The sequence below is a fragment of the Perognathus longimembris genome, chromosome 2 (genome assembly GCF_023159225.1).
Source record: "Perognathus longimembris pacificus isolate PPM17 chromosome 2, ASM2315922v1, whole genome shotgun sequence".
NCBI classification, from domain to species: Eukaryota; Metazoa; Chordata; class Mammalia; order Rodentia; family Heteromyidae; genus Perognathus; species Perognathus longimembris.
This window is the reverse complement of record NC_063162.1, coordinates 60925551-60951157: the sequence shown is the minus strand read 5'-3', so window position 1 is coordinate 60951157 and position 25607 is coordinate 60925551. Positions and strand designations below refer to the sequence as shown.

The window sequence follows — 25607 nt, the reverse complement described above, 5'->3', positions numbered from 1 at the left end:
AGGTCACCTGCAGGCTTCTGCCTGACCATGGCTGCACCCAGTTACCTGCCCACAGCCCCACATCAGAGGCCTTGAGTTTACAGGTCTGGAAGATGCTACAGACCTGCAGAAAAAAAAAAAGAAGAGATTCCCACACCAGCAAATGTACAGCACTGTGGGCAAGCCCTGGACACCATTGCTACATTGTGCTCACCCCACCCCAACTGCTTGTCAGTCCAAACAGAAGGCGGCTATGGCTCATACAACATACGGATGCAGTTTTTTTTTTTTTTTTGCTTGTTTTGTTTTTGTTTTTTGCCAGTCCTGGGGCTTAACTCAGGGCCTGAGCACTGTCCCTGGCTTCTTTTTGCTCAAGGCTAGCACTCTACCACTTGAGCCACAGCGCCACTTCTGACTTTTTTCTATGTATGTGGTGCTGAGGAATCGAACCCAGGGCCTCATGTACATGAGGCAAGCACTCTTGCCACTAGGCCATATTCCTAGCCCACGGGCACAGTTCTTAAAGGAAAGTATTTAGGTATAAGCTACGGTTTCTGTAAGTTAGGCCCAACCTTGGTTCTGCCACCTCCTCTCAGTGGCTCCATTTCATCATCTGTGAAATGGGCACATCAATGGAATTGCTGTGAGGTACAAAATGAGAGATGGTATATAAAGAACTAAATATAAGCCAGGTGCTGGTGGCTCACACCTGTAATCCTAGCTACATAGGAGGCTGAGATCTGAGGACCAGGGCTCAAAGCCAGCTGGGGGCAGGGAAGTCTTTAAACTCTTATCTCCAATTAAGCACCAAAAAAGCCAGAAGTGGAGGTGTGGCTCAAGTGGTGGAGAGCCAGTCTTGAGTGAAAAAGCTAAAGGCTAGCACCTAGGTCCTGAGTTCATGCCCCAGTTCTGGCACAAAAAATAAGAAATAAAAATATAAAATACAATAAAGAATCAATGATTTTTTTTTCTTTTTGGTACGGGTCTGGTCCTAGGCCTTGAACTGTGGGCCTGGGCACTGTCCTTGAGCTTCTTTTGTTCAAGGCTATCACTATGCCACTTGAGCCTCAGCTTCACTCTTGGCTTTTTGGTGGTTAATGGGAGATGTCTCACAGAATTTCCTGCTTGGGCTGGCTTTAAACCGGGATCCTCAGACCTCAGCCTCCTGAGTGGTAAGGGTTATAGACATGAGCCACCAGCACCTGATCATAAAGAATTAATGAATCAATAAATACATATAAAATAAAAACCACAAAGGTGTTTAAATATTGGGGAAACTAGAGGGGAGAAGGCATGGTGTGAGATTCTCTCTAGGAACACAAGCACTAAGTCAGCAGTAAATGCTGTGATTCACTGTCCTGGTCCAATTGCCTGGGTTGGGGTCAGATGGGGATTGTGTAGGGTCGGCCCTGCCCCACTCCCCGCCCAGCTCGAGCCGCCCTCCTGCCCGGTGTCGGCGCTGGTCTGCCGCGCCCCCTGGCGCCGCCCATTGGAACTGCGGGTTAGGACGCGCTGCAGGGCGGGCTTCTGGGCTGGGCCAGCGTTCCAAGATCCGCAGGGCTGAGGGCGTAGGGTGCGGCTGACCACGACCAGGATGCGTCCCCGCGCCCACCCCGCGGGACCTGGCTCCGTGCTCATCGAGGCGCTCACACGCGTGCGCGCTGGCCCCGGGTTGTGGGGCGCGCTGGCCCCGGGTTGTGGGGCACGCTGGCCCCGGTTTGTGGGGCGTGCTGGCCCTGGGTGGAGAACGCTGGCCCCGGGTTATGGGGCGCTGGCGCCGGCCCCGGGTTGTGGGGGATCTGGCCCTGGGCGGGCCACACTGCACTGGAGGCCTGCGTCAGCCACAGCTGAAATCTTTGTCCTTGTCTAGGATCCCAAGAGGATTCAGCAAATCTCTTCAGCAAAATGAGGAGTTCTAAGAGAGGGTTTTGAGAGCCTGGCACAAGTGGTTCATGCCTGTAATCCTCCCTAGTCGGGAGGCTGAGATCTGAGGATCGCAGTTCCAGGCCAGTTTGGGCAGGAAAGTCTGTGAGACTCTTCAATTAACCACAAAAAAACAGGAGTGGAGGTATGGTTCAGGTGGTAGAACACTAGCCGTGAGTGAAAAAGCTACAGGCAGCACTAAGGACCTGAGTTCAAGCTGCAGCCCTAACTCAAGACAAGATAAAAGAAAAAAAAATTAAAAGCCTGGAAAAACATTTTATGGTAGGAGGATATTTAAAAAACAAAAGGGAGGGGGGGGGGAAGGGGAGGAGGAGGAGGAAGAGGAGGGAAAAAAATCATTCAAGGCGGAAATCCTCAAAAGCCATAAAAAACAAAACAGGTTCTTCTATATAAACATTTAAACCCCTACATAGAGATCTCACAGACATGTTAATAGATGTCATATAATGTGTGACTATAACATAGATATATAATAAAGTGCAGCAAAAACAAATACGTTGCTCAGCACTGGTGGCTCATGCCTGTAATTCTAGCTACTCAAGAGGCTAAGATCTGAGAATCAAGATCTGAGAAACACAGTTCAAAGCCAATCCAGGCAGAAAGCCAATGAGACTCTTATCCTCAGAAAATCAGTATAAAACCAGAAGTGGAGCTGTGGCTCAAGTGGTAGAGTACAAGCCTTGAGAGAAAAGCTAAGACTATGCCCAGGACTTGAGTTCAAGCTCTAGTACTGGCACTCTAATTAATTGGGAACCAATGCATCAGAAAAAGATGAACAAAGGACATACTTGCTGTTAGACAACTCTTACTATCTAATAAACATACAAACAATAATCAAGTGTGCTGAGCAGACTATCAGGAAGGAAACCCTGGGAGTGCTTTCACTAACCAGCAGCAGGCATGAGACACTTGGGGAACAACGAGCCTCACACAATCCACCCTAGTGACATGTGCACCAGCATAAGCCTGGATCTTTGTGCAATATTGAAACACTAATGGCACCATTACGTCTGTAATTCCAGCTATGTAGGAGGCAGAAACTGGGAGGATCATGGTTCAAGGCTGGGAGAGGGAAAAGTTAATGAGACCCCCATCTCAACCAACTGACTAGGTGAAGTGGTACCTGTCTGTGATCCTAACAATGCAAGAGGATTTCAATCTCAGGCCCATCAGAGTTTCTCTGAAAAATAGCCCAAAGCAATCGGGATGGGTTAGGTGGCTTACATGTTTAACCTGCCTCATGCCAAGGTCCTAAATTCAAACGCTAGTCAGTGCCACCAAAACAAACAAGACCAGAAAGGAAAGAAAAGAGAGGAGGCACTAATGGCTCACACTTGTAATCCTAGCTAAATCAGGAGGCTGATATCTGAAGGACCAGTGAAGTCAGCCTGGACAGATGCCATGGACCAGCAAAAAGCTAGACTAGAGGCATGGTCTAAAGTATATCACCACCTGTGAGCAAGAAAGCTGAGAGGGTGTCAGGCTCCTGAGTTAAGGCCCCAGTACTAGGGAAAAAAACAACCCCAAAACAATAGCAATAACAAAACCCCAAAGATTTGTAGACTGGGGTGGGGAAAGCTTAAGTGCCTGGTCTCAAATTATAGAGCTTGTGAATAATTGAAACACTTTTCTGTTTACTTTTTGTTTTGGGCGGTGCCGGGGGTCCCAGTTCAGCAGTCAGATCAGATGAGTTCCTTTTTACACACTTTTTCTGTTTGTTTTTTGCTCTGTTCGGTGCTCAGGTGTTTGGGTACGTCCACTTGCATTGAGAAGGATTGGCCACCCCGATGCCAACCTTTTTTTTTTTTTTTTTTTTTGGCCAGTCTCAGGGCTTGAACTTAGGGCCTAAGTGCTGTCCCTGAGCCTCTGTGTGTTCAAGGGTAGCACTCTACCACTTGAAACACAACTCCACTTTGACTTTTGCTGGTTAATTAGTCTCATAGACTTCTCTGTCCAGGCTGGTTTTGAACTTCTATCCTCAGATCTCAGCATCCAGAGTAGCTAGGATTACAGGAGTGAGCCACCAGCACCAGCTCCAGATGCCAATCTTAAGGAGCAGCACTCTCACAGATATACTTTAGGGTACTTTTGGACCCTTGGAGGCAACACATAAAATCAACCATCATTAGCCCAGGAATTTAGAAACGTTTTGGAGTCACTTTTCTGAATGACTTCCTGGTTTCCTGGATATTTCTCAGTTGCCTAGGGTTCTCCCTTTTCATCCCTGCATCCCAGAAATGGGATTGCTTTACTTCCCTGTTTTGTAGCATATTAATCATGGCTGTGTCCACAACCAGGGTCAGGCAAGGACTGGTCAAAGGTCATGCATCTGCTCTGGCTTGCCTGAACTGGGACTTCAGATTTCCTACTTTTGGACTGATAAATAGGGTGTTCCTGAGCCTGTCAGCACTTAAGCTGGGAGCTATACACCATGAGCTCTCCTGTTTCCCAAGTCTTCCAATATGGACAAGAACTTTACCATTAGCTCTCACAGGACTTCAACTTGTTAACTATAGATCCTCAGAGTTGTATCCATGATCAGGTGACCCAATTATCCTATTGGTTCTGTTTCTCTCAAGAACCGCCAACAGATTCTTGAAGAGAATGGGCCTAGAGGAATAACATTTTGAGGATGCATTTTCTAAGCTGGTTCTGGTTTCTAGAATTGGTTCTCTGATGAGATTTTTCTCAGTAACAGACCACTGGCAGGCCATGCCACAACCTGCCATATATGAGAATACGCTATTAAATGACCTTCATTATTGGGCAAAGTGGGAAAGGAAAAGGAAAAGCTTGGGAACCCAAACTCTCATGAATAAACTGAAAATTCCTGTTGCCCTCTTGCAGATTCTCAACTCCTGTAACTGCAGAGGTGAGACTGCTGAAAATCACATGCAGAATCTCATTCCATGATTAGCTGAATTACAGTGCAAGGTAAATGTATATGTGGCCTTACAAGTTGTCTACTGTTAAAGTAAGATATTGACTGGGGAAAAGCGGGGTCTTGAAGATGTTCTGGAAAGTCGCTGTAGATGTACTGAGAACTTCTTTCCAGGTGGAATAGGTCTCCTAACCCCCATACGGGGGGTGGGGGACTAATCTAGAGTTGCAGGAGGAAGCCATAATGGTTTCTCCTGAGGCAGGTGTTACACAACCCAATGCTAAGGCTCCTCAGGACCCATCTCCACAATCCCTATTTACTTCTAGACCTATAAATAAATTCAAGTTCCAATAGGCCTTGAAAGGTGAGGACAATATTCTACAAGTCAAAAGGCATGTTTTGAGTTCTAATTTATATAGATGGAAAGTCAGGGAATGTATAATGGTGGAAGGAACATACAGTTGAATCTGGGTCAAGTTTGTGTGGCACAGGAAACATCCTTCAACAGTTTATGCATCCACTGCAGCAGCATCCACAGGCAGGGCTCAAGGAAAAGGACTGGCTTACAGGAAGGCCTAGGATCTGTTGATGGATTCATGAATGAAGATTTAATTGGGAAGTGGTGGAAATTAGGAATTGGGCTAGCTGAATAGGTAAGTCATGGGGAGGGAAAGCTGCACCTCAGTCCAGGGGCCTTCCTGTCTCTGTCTCTCTCATTCTGTTTCCTGCATCCTGGTGAGCAACTTTGCTCCACCTTGCCCTTCTGCCAAGACATTCTGCCTCACTTCAGCTCAGAAACAAGGCCAACTGGCTGGATTGAAACCTATCATCTATGAGCCAAAGTATTTCCTTGTTTCTCTTAGGTCTTTTGTCACAGGGGCAACAACAAAAACCTACTCCAAAGGCTGTACTTTCAGTGTTCATTTCTATGGTTACTAGAGAAACTCCACTGATGCTGTAGAGTATTGATGATGCTAATAGAAATGAACTCCAAGAAACAGAAACAAGAGTTTTTTCTTAATGTATTGCGTGAAGTTATTTCTTTTTTCATTTGTTTTTCCCCCCTTTGGTTTATCCCATTGTCACTCCTTTTGATTTTGGTACATTGTATCTTGTGTATACCTTTATCTGATTTGGGGAAAGGAAGGGGAATAACAAAATGGTGAGACAAAGCACAAAGGGTAAACCAATGCAACAGCAACACTTACAAGACACTATGTTGGAAATGAACTTTACAACTTGGAGGGGTGGAGTCGGAGAGGGGAAAATGGGAGAAAATGATGGAGGGGGTAACACTGTTCGACAAGAAATATACTCATTACCTTACTTATATAACTGTAACCCCTCTGTACATCACCTGTACAATAAAATAAAACTTGTAAGAAAAAAAAACCCTAATTCACTCATTTAACAGAAATTCTGCATTTAACATTGCAGGTTGGAGAGAAAGGGGTCTTCACAGCCCAGGATAGAAACCACTAACAGCTCAGGATAGAAACTCCATGGAGCCTGCATAGAGCCCAAGAGTGCAGCATGCAACAATTAACAGATGAATATCCAGAACATATGAAGAGCTAAAAAATAATAATTACTAAACAGACAAATGAACCAACAGTGTTCTCAAGTATAAATGGCTGGTACATCATTAGCCATAAAGGAAATGCTGGTTCCTTCTCACCCAGTCAGAATGGCGCCTACCAAAATGAACAACAAATGCTGGAGAGGGCGTAGGGGGAAGAATCCTCAGCCATTGTTGGGAAGATGTGAATAGTGCAACCATGGAATTCAGCATGAAGTGCCTCAAAAAAACCAAAAGATAGACCTTCCTTTTGAGCTGCCATATCACTAGTGGCAGGAGTCTAAATCAATGGATGAGAGACACCTGCAAACCCAGCTTACCAGAGCTCTGTTCACAGCTGCCAATGACGAAACAGCCAATGAATGGATAAAGACCATACAATAGACCACCGAGTATTCCTCAGCGATTAAAAACCCAACAAGCTAAAATTACGTCACTTGCACCTGAGTGGAGAGAGCTGGAAATCATATTTAGTTACTGGCACCCTGCAGCTCCTGGGTCTCTGGGTGCAATGGAAACAGCGTTTACTGTTACCTGGCTACTCCACTCACATGCAGGAAGATATAAAATGTCCATCAGTGTCAGTGAGCAAAGAACAGAGGGATGAAACTAACCACTCATCCTTCGCTCAAATTTTACACTAAAGTTTGTTTTCCTATCCTTGGAAAGTCAAAGATGGTAAGTACTTCTTTAAAAATAACTATCATTGATTCCCAATGAAAACTATTATATTGAAATTAACAGAAAAATTTTAATAACATTTTTATAGCACAAAATAATTCCACAGATAGAAGAAAGTGAGACAATACACACAACCAGGAGTTGCACTGCTCTGAGGCTCACAGTGCCACCAGCCCCGCCTTCTCCACGGCTCCTCCCGAGGCGCAGTCTGGACGATGATCCAGCCCAGGTCTCTCTCGGGTCCTCATCCCAGCATGGCAGACACCAGCACCAGACACGCGAGACCATCCACCTCTCCAGTCCATGGATGGTCACGGAGACTGAAGGGCTCACTCAGATTAATTCTCAGCTCCTTTCAGACTGGACTTCTGATTTCTCCTCTCCTTTTGCCCTTGAATCCGGAAGAGCTTCTTCCTGAGGTCTTTTTGCCGCTTGAGCTTCTCCTCCTCCTCCTTCTGCCTCAGCTTTGCGTGCTCCTGGTTGTGCATGTGCCTCTGCACCTTGGCCTTCTTCATCTTATGACTGTGCACAGTGCTCAGGGCATCCAGCAGAGCCAGGATCTGGCAAGGATAAAGGCAGTCACAGCCCACGTGTGAGTGACATTCCAGGACCAATGAACGGTACTGAACAGTACCAAAAGTGGATTGAATTCATTCATTGAGCCAAGTGAATGATCAATCCAGTGAAAGGTCACCTGAGCTAGGAATAGCAGTTTGCATGCAGATGGCACTGTGAGTGTACTGGGCCTGTGCCATGAAACCACTTGTGAGCACTGCTCTGTGGGCATGCCAGCTTGCCCAGGCATTGCGATTATGTCAGCTATGTCAGGGCAGCACGACTCTCAGGAAGATGCAAACCCCGCCCTCCAATATGCAATTCTAGGGCCTTGCCTAAGTCTGGCTTTCATCCTTTAATCATGAAGACTGACAATGCAGTAGAAATGCCAACTGTGGGCCAGGCCTGCTGGCATGTGCCCATCCATAGCAGCAGTCTGGAATCAGCAGCAGGAGGATCACCAATGGGACGCCAGCCTGGCTACAGAGCAAGATTCTTGTCTCCAAAAACAAAACAATCCCTTCCCCCTCAAACAAATAAACATCACGGCGAGTGAGCTAGGTACTGGTGTATCATGCCACCAGTCCTAGCTACTCAGGAGGCTGAGATCTGAGGATTGTGATTCGAAGCCAGATAAATTAAGCAGCAAACTTAAGTGGTAGAGCGCCAGCCTTGATGGAAAAAGCTAAGGGAAAGCACTCAGGCTGTAAGTTCAAGCCCCAGGACTGGCACCAAACAAACAAACAAAAGATTGGGGGGAAAAAACACCAACAAAAAGCAATCACTACTTTGACATCCAAATGCACTGGGCAGTGAGCATTCTGCTGACAGTACCTTCCTCTCGTGGGGTTCACGGATGACGGCCGGTCTCTGCCTGTCCCGAGGCACCTTGTCTGCCTTCGCTTGGGTCTTGGGCTTGTTCTTAAATGGAAGAGCCTTCTGCAAAGCTTTTGGAATGTGTAGTGAATTAAAATGCTTCTTTTGCCTCAGGACCGGCTGAAAAGACAAAACAAAGACAATAAAGTACTTAAATTAACCTATACACTTTTAAACCTTTGCATAAATCTCAATGGATCAGAATTAGTAACGGTCCTCTGCTGACCAGCAGATCAGCACTCAATCACCATCCTACCTGGACAGCTTGAGGGACAGCCTCATGTCTAGGCAAATGGAGGAACATGTACATCCTACTTATAATCCTTCAAGAAATCAACCACGGCCATTTCTATGTAAGAAAACTATGTCCACAGAACATAAGAAAGATTGAGAACCAGGTGCGGTGCTGCACGCCTGTAATCTCAGTACTTGGAAAGCTGAGGAAGGAGGACTACACATATTGAAACAAACTGGAGGACTCAGGCTTATCTTTGGGGCCCCAGGCCAGGGTTCTCACCCTCCTAGGACAGTCTCCCTTCTCACTTGGCCTATCACCCTCTCTGGATCTTCCTCAGCAGCCAGAGTGCTATTTCTGACCCCAACTAGGAAGTTTAATTGAGCTGGTGCTGGTGGCACATGCCTGTAAATCCTTGCTACTCAAGAGGCTAAGATCGAAGCCAGCCAGGGCAGGAAAATGAGACTCTCATCTTCAACTGACCAGCAAAAAGCAGAAGTGAAGCTGTGGCTCAAATGCTAGAGCACTAGCCTTGAGCAAAATAAGCTCAGGGACAGCACCCAGGCTCCAGGACTGGCACAAAAGAAAAACAAGCCAAAAACGCATGCAAATGGACTAAATTCCTAGAAAAATATAACCTACCAACAGAATCAGGAAGAAATAGAAAGTTTAAGCAGACCAATAACAAGAATTAAGAGCTTTCTAACAAAGGAAAGTCTAGGATTAGACAGCTTCATAAGTGGATCATACCAAACATTCAAATAATGATTACCAATACCCTTTAAACTCTCCTAAAAAGCAGAACTAGAGACAATATTCTCATATTTTATGAGGACAGTGTTACCTACTACTTAACCCAAAGATATGGCAGAAAAATAACATACTGGGTAATATTTTTGATGAACTCCAAAACAAGTACCCCAAATAAAGTATTAGCAAACAGTGCAACAACACAATGAAAAGATGACCAATGATGACTATCACTGTTTATTCATAGTACACCAGAACATTTTAAGTAAGCAAATCATGTGGGGACACTGGCGGCTCAGGCCCGTAATCCTTGCTACTCAGGAGGTTGAGATCACAGGATCAGAGTTCCCAGCAAGCCCAGGCAGCAAAGTTTCTAAGATTCCATCCTCTAAATAACCAGCAAAATGCCAGGATGGAGGGATGCTTCAAGTGGTAGAGCACAACTGAGCAAGCATGAGGTCCTGAATTCAAACCCTAACATTAGCAAAAATAAGCTCAATGGTACTGTTTACAGAAACTGAAAAAAGTCTTAAAATCTGTATGGAAACACACACACACACACACACACACACACACACACACACACACACACACATACTCAAAGCCACTAAAAAAGGAAAAATAAAATTGAAAGTAGTATCACATTTCCTGATTTAAAGCTAGAAGCCAAAGTTACAGTAATAAAGGCAATTCTGTTATTGCAATAAAACTAGAAGTATAAACCACTGGCACAAAAGGGAAAGTTCAGAAATAACTAAACATGAACTGTCAAGAAGCTCGACAGCAGTCAACAGGAGGGTGCGCCTTGGAACACAAGAAAGTGGGCGCTGGGGGTGCCCGTCTATGATCCTAGCTCAGGAGGCTGAGAGCTAACGAATGTGGTTTGAAGCCAGGCCTGGCTAGTCCATGAAACTCATCTCCAATTAACTAGCAAAGAGCCAGAAGTGGAGCTGTGGCTCAAGTGGCAGGGTGCCAGCAAACAATATTACAGGACAGCACCCAGGCCCTGAGCTCAAGCCCTAGTATAGGGGAACCCCCCTCCCCAACAGCCTTTATATGTAAAAGAAAGAAACAATGGAAACTTAATTCCCTAGAAGAGAACAGAGAAAATTCCTTGACATCCTCCTTGGGAATATTACCACCAAAAACTAGGATACAAGAAGCAAACTCAAGAGGGATCACATGGAACCAAAAATTTCCGGCACCACAAAAGAAACAACCAACAAAAAGAAAAGGCAACTTAGTGATGGGCAAAATTTTACTTGCAAACCATTTATCTTTATGGGATCAATAATCACTATTTATAAACATTTACAATAACAAGCGAGAAGTTCCCAGGGAGGGAGGAAAGTGGTACTGGTACTCACCTAGTATTTGTGAAGCCCTGGCTGCAGTCCTTAAAACCAATCTCTACCATATACATATAAAATAACCTAACTAAAAGGTGGGCAAAAGACCTGAGTAAACACTTGGTGCTGTTGGCACATGCCTGTAAATCCTTGCTACTCAAGGTGCTAAGATCGAAGCCAGCCAGGGCAGGAAAATGAGACTCTCATTTTCAACTGACCAGCAAAAAGCAGAAGTGAAGCTGTGAAAGTGAAGTGAAGCCACAGCTTCACCAAGAGATGTGGGAGCCCCAGCAAAGGGGTGACAGCAACCAAGATGTCGCCTCAAGCTGACATGTAGAACTGAAAACTCTTTGTACAAGTATATGAAAAAAAAAAATCACATAGGTGGCTGGGAATATGGCCTAATGGCAAGAATGCTTGCCTTGTATACATAAAGCCCTGGGTTCAATTCTTCAGCACCACATATATAGAAAAGGCCAGAGGTGGCGCTGTGGCTCAAGTGGTAGAGTGTTAGCCTTGAGCAGAAAGAAGCCAGGGACAGTGCTCAGACCCTGAGTCCAAGCCACAGGACTGGCCAAAAATAGACAGATAGATAGATAGATAGATAGATAGATAGATAGATAGATAGATTTTCTTAAATGGCTAAGAGGAAATGGGGGAAATATAGATCAAAGGTTCAAAGTGGAAGACACAGAGGATGCCTAGGGCTAGATGTTCAACACAAATTAAATGTGGGATTTCTGTAGAATACATTTCAACTGCACGTCACAAAAATAAAGCCATGAGAGGCAGAAACCCTACCCTACTTCATTACAAAATTACATACAACTTTGCTATCTCTATGTGTTCCATGATACAATATAAACCTCAAATACACACAACAAAACTGATTTATTCTTCCCAATCTAGAGAAAAACACTATTACTTGGCTTTGTTCCTTTCCAAAGCAGTCTATGCATACACAATAGTTATACCTGATTTAATGTTGGACTTCAAAGCATGTTACATACAAAAGCACAGGTGTGACTCGTGTGAACAAATACATGTGCCATCTCACTGATATATGCATGTGATCTGTACCTTATACAGGGAGTCCTTGTTCGGCTTTAGTTTGATGCCCTGGTCAAGCCTGAGTTGGCCTGTTGTCCGCATTCCTGACCATGTATCTTTCTCACCCATGGGTTTCAACAAGGATGTTACTGGGTTATAGAAGGCGGGAATGGAGACTGGATACCACGTTCGCATGAAGACGATATCTATAGGGAGAGACGAACTTGCAAACATTTCCCAAGACTCATAACCACACACTTGCAATCACCCCCAGCATCATAGCCATCACACATCCACAATTACCCCAAGTGTCTCTAGCTGGCTGCACGAGGCCTGAAGAGGAAAGCTCCACCACGCGAGCTTTGAATGGCAGAAGTGTGGGTGTGGACCAGGAAGCTGCAGATAGCACGAACTGCTTACAGTGAGTCAAATGAGCTCCCTCTGGCTTTCTAAAGACTTGAACTCCTACTATTAATCAGAGGTAAGATATATGTATGTATGTGTGTGTGTATAATATTACATATGTGATATATATGCTTTGTGCTCAAAGCTAACCCTTTACCACTTGAGCCTCAGCTCCACTTGTTTTTTGCTAGTTAACTGGAGGAAAGTCTCAGACCTTCCTCCCTGGGCTGGCTTTGAACTGGGACCCTCAGATCTCAGTCTCCTAAGCAGCTAGTATTTCAAGTGTGAGCCACCAGCACCAGGCTTATCACTTCGTATTAATCATACAATGTGAGGCTTGGGAATTTCCGCATATACACACATAATATGCTTTGATCATATTCATTAGCTATATTACTTATCCCCCACCCCCGCCACGTCCTACTCACTCTTTAATCTTCCATGCCTGCATGGAGGTTTGAACTCACTGCCTCCTGCTTACTAAGACAGGTGTTCCACCCTTTGAGCCATGCTTCCAGACCTTACTGTAATGTTTATTTTATAAATGGAGTGTGGCAATGCACCACAATGTCTTGGAAACAGTAGAAAGGGTTCTTACCACTCATCAGCAACTTGTCCTCAAAGGTGGCTCGGAAAGCGCCTTCTGGAGCCCGGAGTGCTTTCTTGATCTGCCCTCTTATTCCACTGACAGTTCGAATCATAGCACCTTCAAATTTGGCAACTTCTAAGGCAGAATTAAACATTCCCTACAGAAAAACAAAAATAGAAACCCAGAAATATAAAATCATAGAGTTTCTGGGATTTTTTTGTGTTAAAAAATCAAAACAAAAACAAGGCTGGGTGGAGAAACTCATGTCTATTCTATTATACGAGCTACTTGCGAGGCAGAGAACACACAGCTGTGTGTGCACCTACAATCCTATCTATGTGGAAGGCCACAGGTAGAAGGATTTACATTCTGAGACCTGCTCTGGACATAACTATAAGACTCTGAAAAAACTAGAATGAAAAGGGGAGGGGATGTGTCTCAAGTGGCAGAGCAAGCAATAGCCCCTGAACGCAAACCCCAGTGCTACCTAACAAAAAAGACAATGCTTTGAAGGGTGATGTTTACTGGACTGAACTGGCCTAGGCAGCCTTTGCTGACACCTTATAGCTAGACTGCAGCTGACATAATATTGCTTTAATGCATGCACTTAAAAATAAAATGAAGCCATCGAGTGAAAGGATGGAGCAAGATCTACCAAGCAAACGCATCCACCAAAACGGCAGGTGTAGCCATTCTGATCTCAGACAAGCTGGACTTCTCTTTAAAGTCCACTCAAAAAGACAAAGAAGGACACTACATATTAATACAAGGAAAAATCCAGAATCAAGACATCACGGTGATAAATGTATACTCACCAAACAAAAGAGGCCCGACATATGTCAAGCAAATTCTCAAAGAATTACAGAGCAAGATAGACGCAAACACAATCATAGTGGGTGACTTTAATACTCCTCTCTCTCCAAGAGACAGATCCAACACCCAGAGGATTAGTAAGGGAGCTGAGGACCTAAATAACACCATTTCCCAAATGGATCTAACAGACCTATACAGAACCTTTCACCCTACAGAGACCCAATACACCTTCTTTTCAGCAGCCCATGGATCATATTCCAAAATAGACCACGTCATAGCCCACACAAAGAACCTCAGCAAATACAAAAGTATTGATGTCATCCCATGTATTATATCTGATCACAGTGGATTAAAGGTAACCCTCAACAACAAAGGATACCACAGAGCCTATACACACTCTTGGAGGCTAAACCCCACGCTGCTATCCAACACTTGGGCCACAGATCAAATTAAAGATGAAATCAACGAATTCATAAGCCACAATGACAAAGAAAACACATCACAAAGAAACCTATGGGACACAGCTAAGGCAGTACTGAGGGGCAACATCATTGCACTCAGCACCCACATTAAAAGAATGGAAGCAGAGCAGGTGAATACCCTCACGATGAAACTAAAACAACTGGAGAAACAAGAAATGACAGAATCTAAAACGACTAGGAGGGGAGAGATCACGAAGATTAAAGAAGAGATAAATCTGATTGAAAATAGAAAGACCATTCAACAAATAAATAAGACTAAAAGCTGGTTCTTTGAGAAAATAAACAAAATTGACAGACCCCTTGCAAGACTTACAAAAAAAAGAAGAGAAGAGATTCATATTCGTAAAATCAGGGACTCCACAGGAAAAATTATAACAAGTACACACGATATTCAAACAATCATAAGGAGCTATTTCCAAAACCTCTACTCAGCAAAAAACAATAATTTTACAGAAATGGATCAATTCTTAGAGAAGTACAAACTGCCCAAACTGAACCAAGAAGAAATAAATCAACTAAATAAACCAATAACTTATGGTGAGATACAGGAGGTAATCAAGAACCTCCCTACTAAGAAAAGCCCAGGCCCAGATGGATTCACCAACGAATTCTACAAAACCTTTAGTGAGGAGCTAATTCCAATACTCCTCAAACTCTTCCGCGAAATAGAAACGGAGGGAGAAATCCCAAACTCATTCTACGAAGCTAATATCATACTCATTCCCAAACCAGGCAAAGATCCAACAAAAAAAGAGAACTACAGACCAATATCACTAATGAACACAGATGCAAAGCTCCTCAATAAAATATTAGCTAATAGGATCCAGAAACTGATTAAGAATATCATACATCATGACCAAGTAGGCTTCATCCCTCAGTCACAAGGATGGTTCAACATCCGTAAATCAATCAACGTAATTCACCACATAAACAGAACTAAAATCAAGAATCACATTGTTATCTCAGTCGATGCCCAAAAAGCCTTTGACAAAATACAACATCCATACCTATTAAAAGCTTTGGAGAGAACAGGAATAGATGGAACATTCCTCAAAACAATAAAAGCCATATACAACAGACCAACTGCTAATATCATATTAAATGGAGAGAAACTTAAATCATTCCCCCTAAACTCAGGAACAAGACAAGGATGCCCACTCTCCCCACTTCTTTTCAACATAGTGCTGGAATCCCTAGCCATAGCAATAAGGCAAGAGGAGGACATCAAAGGGATCCACATCGGCAAGGAAGAAATCAAGTTATCCCTATTCGCAGACGACATGATCTTATATCTGATGGACCCAAAAAACTCAGTACCCAAACTCCTACACCTAATAAACCAATTTGGCAAAGTAGCAGGATACAAAATCAACCCACAAAAGTCAGCAGCTTTTCTGTACACCAGCAATAGACAAACAGAAAAGGAAATTATGGAAACAATTCCATTTACAGTAGCCAAAAAAAGAATAAAGTACCTAGGGATCAACTTAACCAAGGACGTGACAGACCTATTCAATGAAAACTACAAAAATCTAATAAGGGAAATCAAAGAAGACACAAGGAGATGGAAAGACCTCCCATGCTCATGCGTAGTCAGAATCAATATAGTGAAAATGGCCATATTGCCCAAATTGTTATACAAATTCAATGCAATACCTATCAAAATCCCAGCCACATTCTTCACTGAAATAGAGAAACCAATCCATAAATTCATATGGAACAGCAAAAAACCTAGAATAGCCAAAGCAATTCTAGGCAAAAAAAGCAGTGCAGGAGGTATCACAATACCTGACTTCAAGCTCTACTACAAGGCCATCATAACAAAAACAGCATGGTATTGGTATAAAAACAGATCGGAAGACCAATGGATTAGAACTGAAGACCCAGAAATAAAACCGCACTCTTACAGCCAACTGATATTCGACAAAGGAGCTAAAGACATACAATGGAATAAACATAGCCTCTTCAACTACTGGTGTTGGGAGAACTGGGCAGCCATATGCAGAAAACTCAAAGTAGACCCAAGCCTATCACCATGCACCAAGATCAACTCAAAATGGATCAAGGACCTCAACATCAGACCTGAATCCTTGAAACTACTGAAGGACAGAGTAGGAAAGACACTAGAACTTATAGGCACAGGAAGGAACTTCCTGAATAGAGTCCCAGGGGCACAACAAATAGGGGAAAGACTCGACAAATGGGACTACTACAAATTAAAAAGTTTCTGCACATCTAAGGACATAGCCACCAAAATAGAAAGACAGCCAACGATATGGGAAAGGATATTTACCAGCACAGCAACAGACAAAGGCCTGATATCTGTCATCTACAGAGAACTCAAAAAACTAAGCCCCTCCAAGCCCAATAAACCTATTAGGAAATGGGCAAAAGAGCTAAAGAGAGACTTCACAAGAGAAGATATAAAAATGGCAAAGAAACATATGAGGAAATGCTCAACATCCCTGCTAGTAAAGGAAATGCAAATAAAAACAACCCTGAGATACCACCTCACCCCAGTTAGAATGGCCTATACTCTGAACTCAGGAAACAACAAATGCTGGAGGGGCTGTGGGGAAAGAGGAACCCTTCTCCATTGTTGGTGGGAGTGCAAATTAGTACAACCACTTTGGAGAACAGCATGGAGGTTTCTCAAAAAGCTCAATATAGACCTACCCTATGACCCAGCCATACCACTCCTAGGCATCTATCCTAAACAGCAAAATCCAAGATATCAAAAAGGCATTTGTACCTCCATGTTTATCGCGGCACAATTCACAATAGCCAAAATATGGAAACAACCCAGATGCCCCTCCACAGACGAATGGATCCAAAAAATATGGTACTTATACACAATGGAATACTACATAGCGATTAGGAATGGTGAAATACTGTTATTCGCAGGGAAATGGTCAGAACTCGAACAAATAATGTTGAGTGAGACAAGCCTAGAACACAGAAAACAAAGGGGCATGATCTCCCTGATATATGACTGTTAACAAAGGGAGACGGAGAGACAGTAGAGACCAAGTCTGTGAATACTGTATATGTTCTTGATACATTGTATATTGCATATATGTCAACCTGACCTAGACAAGGGATAGAAAAACAGGTCGTAAGATATCATAAGAAATGTACACACTGCCCTACTATGTAACTGCACCCTCTTTGCACAACACCTTGTAAAAAAATTTATGTCCAATTAATAAAATAAATAAATAAATAAATAAAATAAAAATAAAATGAAGCCAGGCACTGATGACTTATGCCTGTAATCCTAGCTACTCAGGAGACTGAGATCTGAGGATTGCGGTTCAAAGACAGGTCAGGCAGAAAAATTCCCATGAGACTCTTATCTCCGAAAAACCCGAAGTGGCACTGTGGCTCAAGTGGTAGAGCACTAGCCTTGAGAACAAAGAGGCTCAGGGACAGCACCCATGCCATGAGTGAAGCCCTACAACCAACAAAAATAAACAAAATAAAATGAGATAAACCCATTTTTTTCTCCTTTCTTTTTCTCTCTCCTCTATTATTACTATTATTATTTATTATTTTACTGTACTGAGGCTTGACCCCAAGGTCTCAACTCAAGCAAGTACTCTATCATTGAAGTCATGCCTCAAACCATGATCCTGCCTCCACCTCCCTAATAGCTAGGATTACAGACAGACTGTATACGGCACTGATTTTTCTCTTTATCCCAAACCTAACAGGCAGGAAACAAAACCAGTAGATCAAATTATGTACTTTCAGAATTAGTTCCATCTCACTTCAACTATCTGTTTGACCTCACATTCAGAGATTTAAACATTTATTTTGGTACTGGTCCTGGGGCTTGAATCAGGACCTGGGCACTGTCCCTGAGCTTCTTTTGCTGAAGGCTAGCACTCTACCACTTTGAGTCATAGCACTACTTCCAGCTTTTTCTGAATAGTTACTTAGGGATAAGAGTCTCACAGGCTTTCCTGCCCCAGCTGGCTTCAAACTGTGACCTCAGATCTCAGCCTCCTAAAAAGCTAGGATTATATGTGTGAGCCTGGCAAGGATTGTTTCTTGAACATTAGAAAAATATAGACCTATACTCTACAGGAATAAGTCCAAAATGTTTTGAGTGCTGACATGACACCATATATAGAAAATGTAACTGATCTTCTAAGTTTTAGTAAAAACTCAACATCAAAAATGCTGTACAAGGAAATGGCACTGTGGCACAAGTGGTAGAGTGCTAGCCTTGAGCAAAAAGAAGCCAGGGACAGTGCTCAGTCCCTGAGTTCAAGCCCCAGGACTGGCAAAAAATAAATTGTACAAAAATGCTATACAAAATGGCCTTTAGGATATGTTGATGAGTTGCATATGAAGTATAAATGAATTTAGACTGTAGTCTCAAACCCAAGGTATCCATATATACTTATGTACATGAATGTTCAAAAGCCTTCGAAATTCTTCTGGTCACAAACATTTCAGAGAGAAGATATTCCACATGTACTGCGCTCTCGCTATTGGTCATTTATCCATCATCTACTTACAAATATGCTTTTAACCATAAATCCATTTGTGAATATCTCAATATATAGATATACAGACCTTAATAAATGAAGTATTCTTGAAAATTTTGTATGGAAAACCAGTAAGCTTTAGTTTTTTGACAATTTTTATGGATTTATCCAGATCAAGAACAACTCCAGTGGCAGCGATCCGGAAATCAGACTAAAAAAACAGAAACAGAAAGTCTAAATATAGGATCAAATCAACAGACAAAAACTGTATCTCTGTGATGCAACAAATTACCAAAGTTTATTTTGCTTACAACTGGCTAGGAAAGAACAAGAGAGAACATGTGAGCATGGAAAATAGACTCTTAACAAAAGCAATCTAAAACTGTTACCCTGTGTAGCATACACAGTGATGCCACTCCAATAATCTCACAGGGGAGTAATTTCACACTAACACTATTCCATAATAAGAATCAATTTGGAATGAAAAGAAATTAGATTTATTTAAGAAATTGTATTTTGGACCACCAAGATGCATTACATCTGGCAATTATTGTTTTCTTCTCTGTTAAATGGGGCCAATAAAACTTGCTCTAAGACTGAATATATATAGTTTGCTCAACCAGCACTTGTAGGAGGTTATCATGTCTAGACATTTATGATATAATGCTAGAACTTAAACAAAGAACAAAATCCTTCTCTCTCTTTCTCTATCTTTACATTCTGCTTAAAAGAACTATAGAAAAGCTGGCCATGGTGCCACATGCCTGAATCCCAGTAATCAAATTCTACATAGTGAGGTCCAAGGGCACTGAGATCTATACAGCAAACCCAGTGTCTTCTTCACACCCGACCCCCAAAGAAAAGCCAAAGAAAAATTTATATACCGCTATTTAAGTAGTTTTCAACTTGATATATAATTCATATTAAAGAATTCTCAAACAATCTGTAAAAACCTCTCAGATATTTACCATTATGCCACTGACAGACTGTATTGCTAAGAAGCCAGTTCCCTGTGGGGTGATAGGACCTTAAAGGAAACAAGAAAAACTCACACAGTAAACCACAAAACTTAAGATTCTACTTTACAAATTCCACACTCTAAACAGTTTCCCTTGAGAGAGATAAATCTTATGAATCAGGACTTTGTGAAACGAAAAGAACAAACTGCAATAATAAAGCTAAAAGGTATAATCTAGTAAGTAGTCATTGCAATAATGTTTTACCCCAAAAGGTTGCTCCACAATGCATGTGCTGGGGGGTGTATTTTAGAAGCCTTTGCCTTCCATTGTGGTCTTCTATATAGTACAGTGGGATGGTCTGAAACCTTCTCCAGCCTACAGAGAAAATGATTGGATCTCTGGACTTGAGGATTTTTTTATACCAACGATGCTTCTTCAGACGCATCTGAGGAAAGAAGAGTCAGATAAACCAGTGTGTGTCCAAATAAGCTCAGTGGCCAAGCACACAGTGAAGGGCACCTACCTGCACGTACCCCACATTGCCCTCGCTATTGCCCAAACCACCCAGAATCATCGGGTAGTGGGGGTCAAAGTTCAACACGAATTCACAGGGAACGTTTTCGATCTCAACTCGGACATACATTCCAGGTCGAAAACCCTCATACTGTACTCTAGCTTCATCATCCTGATCTTCAAATTCTGCTCGGTTAAGCTGTATATGAGAGAAGGAAACAATAAAACTCTATAATATAGCATGATCTTCTATGAGCATACACACACACGAAGATAAAATAAAGGATCCACAGACAGAATTACACAGGCTTTCTCCTAACTAGAAATGAAATGGATTTTCACTCAGGGTGTGTCCTACATGTGCTCTCTGTTGCTTCAGCAAGTAATTCCTAAAGAAGCCTCCAATACCATCAGGAAATGCTACCAGCTCTCCTGGGCTACCTCTTTCTTTTCTCTGTCTAAACAATGACTCAATACTCACTGTCGCCACTCTCTCAACACTTCTCCCTATCCTTCCTCACTACTGATGGATGTTTCCTATTTCAATGAAGAACTTCAATCAACTCTCTCCCAGGGTTTATACCCATATACAGTCGGTGTACTGTCTCGTGGGCTAGCTAGGTATGGCTATTTAAATTAAAAAACACTTAAAATCAAGTCATTAGCCAGGTGCTGCTGGCTCATGCCTATAAACCCAGCTATTCAAGAAGGCTGAGATCTGTGGATCGCAATTCAAAGCCAACCCAAGCAGGAAAGTCCATGAGACTATTATCTTCAATTAACCACTGAAAGAAAACTAGAAGTTGAGCTGTGGTCCAAGTGGTAGGGTGCTAATAACTTTGAGCAAAAAAGCTTAGCAGCAGCTAGGCCTTAAGTTCAAGCCCCTGGGCTGGTGTGCACATCCAGTTCCCGATGGAAGAGAGGATACTGATCAAAATGCATTGCACTCACAACTGACTTATGGAATTGTAACTCCTTTATACAACTATTCAATGATAATTTTTTTTAAAAATCCAATTCCTTAATCACACTAGCCACACTGTACCTGGTCACCATTCACATGGGAGCTCTTGGCTATTATATACAACAGTACAGATAGCAAAGGCGGTGCAGATTTATTCACACCGATTCTACACTGAACTCCATCTGCACACAAAGGAGGCCCAATCTTATTGAATCTAACTCCACAGACCTTCCCTCTGTCACTTCTCATCTCTCTCCAAACCTTTTCATCCCACTTCCTCCGTCAACAATCTCCCCAGTCCTCAGCATCCATCTGCACAAAGCTCCCCAAGTTTCTCCTAGCCATGCTCTAGGCCCCGCGGCCCCCCACTCTCTTGCAGCCACTGAAACCAAAGCTTTATCTACAACCCCATGAAATGCTTGCTAGTCATTGAGACCTCCATAGTCATAATCCTGTTGCCAATCCTGTCTACTGCAGTGAGAGGTCCAGAGGTATCCTCCCTTCTACAACTGTGTCCAGCAAGCTACCTGCTCTCTGAGATGCCTCTGCTAGTCCCTGCTCAGCCGCCACCCCCCCCCCCCCCAGCCCATCTCACTGTACAATGGGCCCAGTCACTCCCCAGGCTTAAATGCAACATCTCCATGATGAGGCCTGTCCATGGAAGGCCCTGGCTGGACTTGACACTCTGCTGGTCTAAACATAATCTCAAACCTACCCAATTCAAGAATGGCCTGGGCTTCCTGCCTGCCTGTAACAACAACTCATCCTTCCAGAAACTTCTGGCTATCAACCTTCTTTTTCACTGCTCTGTATATCCAGCCCTCACTCCTCTCTTCTCCACAGCCACATCTGGACACATCACTCTTGTTTCTGACTTTACGGGATGAGGAAGCACTTCCTCTGCTGAAATCCCTCCCTCCTCAATTCTTTCAGAGTGACAATTCCATGTCCTTTACACAGACTTCTAGTGAACAGCCTGAACTGAAGACTTCAAGACCAGCTTTCCACTTCTCAGTCACTTCTGTCAAAAGACCAACACAGACTGTAACCCCTAAATAACGACAGATGAGGGCTTAGATTGAGCAAGGCCTGCCGACAGTGTTGTCCCAAATTATGTACACTAGTTTCTCAAGCTAAAGAGGATCACTGGGAACCCCCACTAACAAAATACAAGTCACATAACCACAATTAGTGGTGTATACAACTCTGTCTACTTGAGAGTGAGATGAAAACAGGGAGTGGGCCACAAATCATCTACAATCTGTGTGTTTGTGAACATGTATGTGTGTATGTGTGCGTGTTTCACTCTGTCCCTGCCAGGGATCTTACATGAAATACCCTTCTGAACTGAGTAAAATGGGTTTGCAAAAAACCTTCACTCCCCTAGAGGGCACTATGTGTACATAAGCCAAACAGGCCACAAGTCACCTCCTAGTTCAAATCAGACAGCAAGCAGTAATGGGACCTGAAAGTAACTGCTTCCTCAGCACCAAGAAGAACATCTGACTAAAGCACTCAGAAGATACTGACAGGTCAGAGCCAAGACCAAAGCAAGCCAGGGACTCACCCCATTGGTAGGGCTCTGGGAAGAGGCAGACAGGACCTGAGTTTTCTCACCTGTGCTTGTTTCTGCATTTCTCCTTTGAGATCATCGAAGTATGTGCTCTCTCCTTCATCATACTCGGCATCAAACATCTCCTTCAATTTCCTCTTCTTATCCAAATGTTTTTGTTTGACACTTTCCTCCTCATCAGGGTCAGGTTCTTCTTTAGTTTCTTCCTCTACATCTTCAATCTTAAAATTTCCCCAAGAAAAAATGTAAATAATTATGGCAATCTTTTCTTGAAATGATAGTAAGGTAGATTTACAAAGTTCTATTTGAGCCACAAAAGCTTTAGTTATAAGCATCATAAACAGAACAAAACACACCAATCTTGATGACAAGCAACCTTGTAGGATTGTGGTCTGCAATGATTAACTGCCACTCCCACCAAACATGAATGAGATACCTGAATGAGATACCAACCAATGTCCTCAATCAAGATATGCTTTGAAAGCAGTATTAAAGAGAATAGGAAATTCATTTGTTTTTGTTTTTGTTTTTTTTTTTGCCAGTCCTGGGCCTTGGACTCAGGGCCTGAGCATTGTCCCTGGCTTCTTCCCGCTCAAGGCTAGCACTCTGCCACTTGAGCCACACTGCCGCTTCTGGCCGTTTTCTGTATATGTGGTGCTGGGGAATCGAACCTAGAGCCTCGTGTATCCGAGGCAGGCACTCTTGCCTCTAGGCTATATCCCCAGCCCCTGTTTTTGTTTTTTTGTGGAACTTAAATTTGAGAAGAAAATGATGGTAAGAGGAATGATGGAGAGGACATGGCTTACAGTCCCACAAGTGAAGAATCATATAGTATTTGGCAAGTGACTACAGTAAGGATGATAAGCATTATCAACACCCCCAGGCAACCTGCACAACTAGTCTACAAGTTACACAGATTTGCATTTCTCGGAATGGGTCTCCCTCAAAACATAGTGACCGTTAGTCAAGCTGGAAACAGTTATAGCAAATTCTTACCTGAGAATCCAGGCCTGGTTTTCCCTTGTGCACGTGCCCTGTTTCTAGGTCTTCAAAGTCACCATAGAGCTCCTCTAGGAAAAACATACTGAATGATTACACAGTGAAGGGGCTTATATGTGGACCATGCAGGCGGCCCCATGCAGACCGTGTGGATTTCATTTCAGCCCATCAGTATACAAGACTATTGAACCATTTTTTAAATTGCATTTCATCACTGAACTTACATTTCTAGAGGCTATTTTTCCAGTCTAGTAGTGGATACTATATGCGACACATGCCCAGAGATGGGGGGGATGACCCTGAAGGTGAGGGCCTCAAGCAAACATTTCAGAGTGAATAAACAGCCACAGCTTGGTAATAGCTGATATGAAATTCCTGGCAGTAATCTACCCAGCATAACAGTATAACACACCTAGGGAAAATCTTAGATTATATGTATGAAGCATAGAACTTAAAGTCAAAGCAGAGCCTAATTAGTGCTCTAACATTGGTGGAGCACTGGATTCAGCTCCAGATCTTAAAAACTGACAAGGAGAAAACTCTACGAAGACTCTTAGCTACGCTGGAGGCTGAGAACTGAGGATCACAGTTAGAAGTCAGCTGGGGCAGAAAAGTCGATGAAACTCTTATCTCTAAATAATCACCAAAACGCTGGAAGTTAAAATTCTAGGGAAACAATATTTACAAAGGTATTAAACATTTTTCACTTAAGAGAAAAAGAAGATACAATAGATGAGAAGTTCCTATTTGTAATAAAAACAAAGCAAAAACAGGATAAAAAACTGTAAACCTGGGACTGGGAATATGGCCTAGCTCTCAGTTCGATTCCCCAGCACCACATATATGGAAAATGGCCAGAAGGGGCGCTGTGGCTCAGGTGGCAGAGTGCTAGCCTTGAGCGGGAAGAAGCCAGGGACAGTGCTCAGGCCCTGAGTCCAAGGCCCAAGACTGGCCAAAAAAACAAACAAACAAAAAACTGTAAACCTGGACACCAGCATTAGCATTGTTGGCCAGCAATACCAGTGACTTTTACTGCAACCAGTGCTTTTAGTATGCCTGTGCCTTAGCTACCTTCTTCACACAACCCATGGAAGGATGGACTTCAAGGATTACCTACTGACATAGCTTGGTTTACAAAGGATAATGAAATGTCATACAGACACCAATTATCCTTTAAATGCCTTTACATCACCAAGGCTTTAGCTTCCAAATAGGGTGTCCAGTATCTGCCCAGGCCAACCTAGACCGCAACCCCATTTATGCCTCTGCCACAGCTGGGATCACAGCATGTACCACCATGCATGACCAGCTTTATTGATTGAGATTAAGTCTCACTAACTTTTTGTCCTGGCTGGCCTAGCAGCTGGTATTACAGGCTTAAGACACTGCAGTATTTTCCCCTCCCAGGGTTGGGGTCTGATTGAACCCACAGCTTTATGCTATGGGCAGGTGTTCTACCTGTAAGCCATGCCTCCAAGCCCTTTTTTGAACTGGTTATTTTTAGATACTCAGTTCCTGCCTGGGCATGCACTTGGACCTGAACCCACCTATTTTAGGTTTCCAATGTAACTGGGATGACAGACTTGTGCCACCACACCCAGCTTTTCCCTTCACATGGTGTCTTGGGGACTTTTCTGCCTAAGCATTATGATCTTCTCTCTCTCAGCCTTTCCTTTTTGAGTGGACAGGTGTGTACACTGCACCCTGGTTTTGGTTGAAAAGGGCTTCACATATATGCCTGACCTGGCCGCATACTCTGATCCTCCCAATTTCAGCCTCCCAAGTAGCAAGGATTGCAGGTGTGAACCACTGTGCCCCACTAGACATATAATTTTTTTTTTTGGCTAGTCCTGGGGCTTGGACTCAGGGCCTGAGCACTGTCCCTGGCTTCTTTTTGCTCAAGGCTAGCACTCTGCCACTTCAGCCACAGTGCCA

General features: G+C 43.2%; 1 protein-coding gene across 1 annotated transcript in view; it reads right to left on the bottom strand.

Moving 5' to 3' along the window:
- Nucleotides 1–7116: 7116 nt before the first annotated feature.
- Bms1 (BMS1 ribosome biogenesis factor) overlaps nucleotides 7117–25607 on the bottom strand; it is a 36038-nt gene continuing 17547 nt past the window's right edge. Inside the window, exons 14-23 of the mRNA XM_048339233.1 lie at nucleotides 23670–23743; nucleotides 22718–22894; nucleotides 20147–20335; nucleotides 19888–20068; nucleotides 19633–19691; nucleotides 18753–18875; nucleotides 12883–13030; nucleotides 11910–12085; nucleotides 8454–8615; nucleotides 7117–7624 (exon numbers count right to left, since the gene is read on the bottom strand). Of these exons, the coding sequence (XP_048195190.1) occupies nucleotides 7403–7624; nucleotides 8454–8615; nucleotides 11910–12085; nucleotides 12883–13030; nucleotides 18753–18875; nucleotides 19633–19691; nucleotides 19888–20068; nucleotides 20147–20335; nucleotides 22718–22894; nucleotides 23670–23743 (1511 nt within the window). The 3' untranslated portion in view covers nucleotides 7117–7402. The remainder of the gene's footprint in view (nucleotides 7625–8453; nucleotides 8616–11909; nucleotides 12086–12882; nucleotides 13031–18752; nucleotides 18876–19632; nucleotides 19692–19887; nucleotides 20069–20146; nucleotides 20336–22717; nucleotides 22895–23669; nucleotides 23744–25607) is intronic.